Below are 5,453 nucleotides of genomic sequence, written 5' to 3'. Positions count from 1 at the left end.
ACAGCCCCACGCAGTCCCAGGCTCAGGGCTGTGGGGTGCAGCCCCACGGAGTCCCAGGCTCAGGTCTGTGGGGTGCAGCCCCCCTGTCCCTGGTGGAATGCCAGGCTCAGGGCTGTGGGGTGCAGCCCCACGCAGTCCCAGGCTCAGGGCTGTGGGGTGCAGCCCCCCTGTCCCTGGTGGAATGCCAGGCTCAGGGCTGTGGGGTGCAGCCCCACGCAGTCCCAGGCTCAGGTCTGTGGGGTGCAGCCCCCCTGTCCCTGGTGGAGTCCCAGGCTCAGGTCTGTGGGGTGCAGCCCCACGCAGTCCCAGGCTCAGGTCTGTGGGGTGCAGCCCCCCTGTCCCTGGTGGAGTCCCAGGCTCAGGTCTGTGGGGTGCAGCCCCCCTGTCCCTGGTGGAGTGCCAGGCTCAGGTCTGTGGGGTGCAGCCCCACACAGTCCCAGGCTCAGGTTTCTGGGGTGCAGCCCCACACAGTCCCAGGCTCAGGTCTGTGGGGTGCAGCCCCACGCAGTCCCAGGCTCAGGGCTGTGGGGTGCAGCCCCCCTGCCCCTGGTGGAGTGCCAGGCTCAGGTCTGTGGGGTGCAGCCCCACGGAGTGCCAGGCTCAGGGCTGTGGGGTGCAGCCCCCCTGTCCCTGGTGGAATGCCAGGCTCAGGGCTGTGGGGTGCAGCCCCCCTGTCCCTGGTGGAATGCCAGGCTCAGGGCTGTGGGGTGCAGCCCCCCTGTCCCTGGTGGAATGCCAGGCTCTGGGCTGTGGGGTGCAGCCCCACGGAGTGCCAGGCTCAGGTCTGTGGGGTGCAGCCCCACGCAGTCCCAGGCTCAGGGCTGTGGGGTGCAGCCCCACACAGTCCCAGGCTCAGGGCTGTGGGGTGCAGCCCCACTGAGTCCCAGGCTCAGGTCTGTGGGGTGCAGCCCCACAGAGTGCCAGGCTCAGGTCTATGGGGTGCAGCCCCCCTGTTCCTGGTGGAGTGCCAGGCTCAGGTCTGTGGGGTGCAGCCCCCCTGTCCCTGGTGGAATGCCAGGCTCAGGGCTGTGGGGTGCAGCCCCACGCAGTCCCAGGCTCAGGTTTGTTGGGGTGCAGCCCCACGCAGTCCCAGGCTCAGGTCTGTGGGGTGCAGCCCCACGCAGTCCCAAGCTCAGGTCTGTGGGGTGCAGCCCCACAGAGTGCCAGGCTCAGGGCTGTGGGGTGCAGCCCCACGCAGTCCCAGGCTCAGGTCTGTGGGGTGCAGCCCCCCTGTCCCTGGTGAAGTGCCAGGCTCAGGGCTGTGGGGTGCAGCCCCACGGAGTGCCAGGCTCAGGGCTGTGGGGTGCAGCCCCACGCAGTCCCAGGTTCAGGGCTGTGGGGTGCAGCCCCACAGAGTGCCAGGCTCAGGTCTGTGGGGTGCAGCCCCCTGTCCCTGGTGGAATGCCAGGCTCAGGGCTGTGGGGTGCAGCCCCACAGAGTGCCAGGCTCAGGTCTGTGGGGTGCAGCGCCCCTGCCCCTGGTGGAATGCCAGGCTCAGGGCTGTGGGGTGCAGCCCCACGCAGTCCCAGGCTCAGGTCTGTGGGGTGCAGCCCCACAGAGTGCCAGGCTCAGGTCTGTGGGGTGCAGCCCCACGCAGTCCCAGGCTCAGGTCTGTGGGGTGCAGCCCCACGCAGTCCCAGGCTCAGGGCTGTGGGGTGCAGCCCCACGCAGTCCCAGGCTCAGGGCTGAGGGGTGCAGACCCACGCAGTCCCAGGCTCAGGTCTGTGGGGTGCAGCCCCACGCAGTCCCAGGCTCAGGGCTGTGGGGTGCAGCCCCACAGAGTGCCAGGCTCAGGGCTGTGGGGTGCAGCCCCACAGAGTCCCAGGCTCAGGTTTGTTGGGGTGCAGCCCCACACAGTCCCAGGCTCAGGGCTGTGGGGTGCAGCCCCCCTGTCCCTGGTGGAATGCCAGGCTCAGGGCTGTGGGGTGCAGCCCCCCTGTCCCTGGTGGAATGCCAGGCTCAGGTCTGTGGGGTGCAGCCCCACGCAGTCCCAGGCTCAGGTCTGTGGGGTGCAGCCCCTCAGAGTGCCAGGCTCCGGTCTGTGGGGTGCAGCCCCACGCAGTCCCAGGCTCAGGTCTGTGGGGTGCAGCCCCACGCAGTCCCAGGCTCAGGGCTGTGTTTCTGTTGCAGTGTGGAGCGCTACGACCCGAGCAAGAACTGCTGGGAGCCAGTGGCCTCCATGGCTGACAAACGGATCAACTTCGGCGTGGGCGTCATGCTGGGCTTCATCTTCGTGGTGGGGGGACACAACGGGGTGTCCCACCTGGCCAGCATCGAGAGATACGACCCCCACCAGAACCAGTGGACGGTGTGTCGGCCCATGAAGGAGCCCAGGACAGGTGGGGACGTGAGCCCAGGGGTGCTGCCCTGTCTGTGGGCTGACCTGCAGTCACAGCTGCAGTGGCTGCTCTGCAGAGCATTGCACCTCATCTGGGGGTGAAGGTCACTTAGCTCTGTGCAAGAACTTTATTTACCTCCCAGTCCAGATTATTAATACTGAGCTGTAGCAAAAGTAATATGGAGTAATATTTCTACTCAACCTCCTGGTTTTTTAATTAATTCTGAGTGAGTTTCAGCAATTCTGTGGTCACTGTTGTATTTGGTGTGCTGTTTGGACAACACTTATTTTCAGGGGCAGGATGGGATTGTTGGGGTGTCTGTGCAGGGCCAGGAGTTGGACTGGATGGTCCTTGTGGCTCCCTTCCAGCTCAGGACTATCCAAGACTGTTCTCTAGTCTCACCTGCCTCCCTGACAGGAGGAGTGGGACAGAATAACATTGTTTTGTCATAGAAAGGACATGAGAGGTGTAGGACATAGAAAAAGAGGTGTCAGATCTGAACAAAAGGGCTCTTCACAGCCACCCATTATCCCTAAAGACCCCCCAAAGGAGGGCCTGGGAGGTGTCCATGGGGAGGGTGTGGGGTGTCCATGGGGAGGGTGAGGTGTCCATGGGGAGGGTGTGAGGTGTCCACGGGGAGGGTGAGGTGTCCATGGGGAGGATGTGAGGTGTCCATGGGGAGAGAGGGTGAGGTGTCCATGGGAAGGGTGAGGTGACCATGGGGAGGATGTGAGGTATGCATGGGAAGAGAGGGTGTGAGGTGTCCATGGGGAGGGTGAGGTGTCCATGGGGAGGGTGTGAGGTGTCCATGGGGAGGGAGGGTGAGGTGTCCATGGGAAGGGTGTGAGGAGTCCATGGGGAGGGAGGGTGAGGTGACCATGGGGAGGGTGTGAGGTGTCCATGGGGAGGGTGTGAGGTGTCCATGGGGAGGGAGGGTGAGGTGACCATGGGGAGGGTGTGAGGAGTCCATGGGGAGGGAGGGTGAGGTGACCATGGGGAGGGTGTGAGGTGTCCATGGGGAGGGTGTGAGGTGTCCATGGGGAGGGAGGGTGAGGTGTCCATGGGGAGGGGGTGAGGTGTCCATGGGGAGGGAGGGTGAGGTGTCCATGGGGAGGTGTCCCGGCGGAGGGAGGGCGGTCCCAGCCGGGAGCTGACCCCTGTCCCAGCCCTGGTGCTCACAGCGTTTCTCCCCCGCAGGGGTGGGCGCCGCCGTGGTGGACAATGCCCTGTATGTGGTCGGGGGGCACTCGGGCTCGTCGTACCTGAACGCGGTGCAGCGCTACGAGCCGGTGTCGGACAGCTGGCGGGACGCGGCGGGCATGGCCCATTGTCGCTGCAACTTCGGGCTGGCCGCGCTCTGAGCGAGGAGGGCACTGCCCACGGCGTGCCGAGCCTGCCCATGGCACTGCCTCCCCTCCCCGCGGGTCTGCCAGCACCACGGGAACGGCAGTGCCTCACCAGCCGGGCTGTCTGCTCCCTGCACCTGGCAGTGGGTTTGGGGAGTGCTGCCCGTGCCTGGGATCCGGGTGGAAACTTCTCCATCGAACCCTTTCACTTTCTAGAGCTTTTCTCTCTTCCTCCTGCCTCCTCTGGAATGTGAAGGTTACTGTGCTCGGGGTGAGAGCTGTGTGAGTGAGCGTGTGAGTGAGTGAGTGAGTGAGTGAGTGAGTGAGTGAGTGAGTGAGTGAGTGAGTGAGTGCAGGGTGTGCTGGTTGTGGCTGCAGGTAAGGAAATGCCAGTGCTTCATGGGTTTTTTATGACCAGTAATTCAAGGGCTGCCTTGTTTCTGTATCTCAAGGTTTGTAAATAATAAATGCCATAGGATGTTGCCTGTACACTCTCCTTTGTTACCTGCTCCCTGGCAGGAGGGCTGGGAGGATCATTAGCAGCTACTCAGAGACACTTACCAGGCAAATTTCTTGCCTCTTCACGGCATTTTTGGATCTGATGAAGAAAAATCGCATTTTTAACTTTCCCTCCTGTTTTCTTTTCGTGGAGAAATGGACTGACTTTCATCTTGCTGTGTGTTTTCAGTTGGAATGCCAGGAAACCCCCAGCACAGCATTCCCAGCATGATCCACAACACTCCTGGAGCCCAGCCCGTGCCGTCCTGCCCCGAGCCCACTCCTGTCTGTGCTCCCTGGGACCTCCTTTTCTAAAGAATGTATGATTTGCTTTCTCAGAGTGTTCACATCTACAAATGGTGCTAAATGTGGGGCTGACGAGGAGGCTGCTCCTGGTTTCAGTGCATAAAGCATGTTTGGGTTGTTGCAGTGCTTTGGTTTCTGCTTTGCTCCATCCACCCGTGCCTGTGGAACTGCCTGGAATCACACAATGAGCTCTTCCTTGGGTACTTCGTGGGTTTTTTCCTCAGATCTGTGTTTGTTGTTCCTTTTGTCACAAACAGGTTGATCCCAGCTCGGGTTCTTCACAGGGTTTTGCCTTTAACAGCAGTTGCAGTGAGTTCAGAGCAGGGGCCCAGGGCTCAGCCCAGACCTGTGTCCTGCTGAGCCTGAAGGTCATTGCTGGGATTAACCACCAGCCCTAAACTCCCTGAAAACTGGGGCAGGGAGGTGGGAACCAACACAGCGAGTTAGAACCTTTATTGACAATAGAATTGGAGCTAATTTACAGTGTTTTGGGTTGCCCTCTGGCCACGGTTTCCCTGAGTTTGTGTTGCTTCTGTCTGCCTGTGGCCAGGCCTGGTACTGAGGAGTTTTTCTGCCTGCAGAGTTCCTTTCCCTTTATTTCACCATGTTAAATTAATGTTTGTTTCCCCTTGTTTTCCAAGCCCACTTAGTATTATTTTTGAAGGTGCAATAATATTTGAAATAGTTGCTTTAAAAGCCATTTCTTTGCAATTCTGCTGGGCAGGGGGCTGTGCACAGGGTTTAACCTGAGCCCTGTGGAGCTGCCAGGGCAGCAGTGCTGCTCCTGCTCCTCCACCCTGAGCACTCACACTGACCCAGCCCAGGAGGGGGTTTTCACCACAGAACATTGTTCATGAACACCAGGTGTTTGCACAGACTGTAAAATCCTGCAGGTCTTCTTCAGATTTGGTGGAATTAAGCAGGACTTTAAATGTAAAGATAAACTGCATTGAAAACGTTGAAA

At 60.7% G+C, this 5,453-nt stretch overlaps 1 protein-coding gene across 1 annotated transcript in view; it reads left to right on the top strand.

Annotated features, from left to right (window-relative positions):
- The window catches only part of KLHL28 (kelch like family member 28), a 24,411-nt gene extending 20,237 nt beyond the window's left edge, over nt 1-4,174 (top strand). Inside the window, exons 4-5 of the mRNA XM_071557139.1 lie at nt 2,131-2,339; nt 3,537-4,174. Coding sequence (XP_071413240.1) covers nt 2,131-2,339; nt 3,537-3,700 — 373 coding nt within the window. The 3' untranslated portion in view covers nt 3,701-4,174. The remainder of the gene's footprint in view (nt 1-2,130; nt 2,340-3,536) is intronic.
- Nucleotides 4,175-5,453: the final 1,279 nt, after the last annotated feature.

This window comes from Pithys albifrons, chromosome 6, assembly GCF_047495875.1.
Source record: "Pithys albifrons albifrons isolate INPA30051 chromosome 6, PitAlb_v1, whole genome shotgun sequence".
NCBI lineage: Eukaryota > Metazoa > Chordata > Aves > Passeriformes > Thamnophilidae > Pithys > Pithys albifrons.
This window is presented reverse-complemented; position numbering and strand designations above follow the sequence as displayed.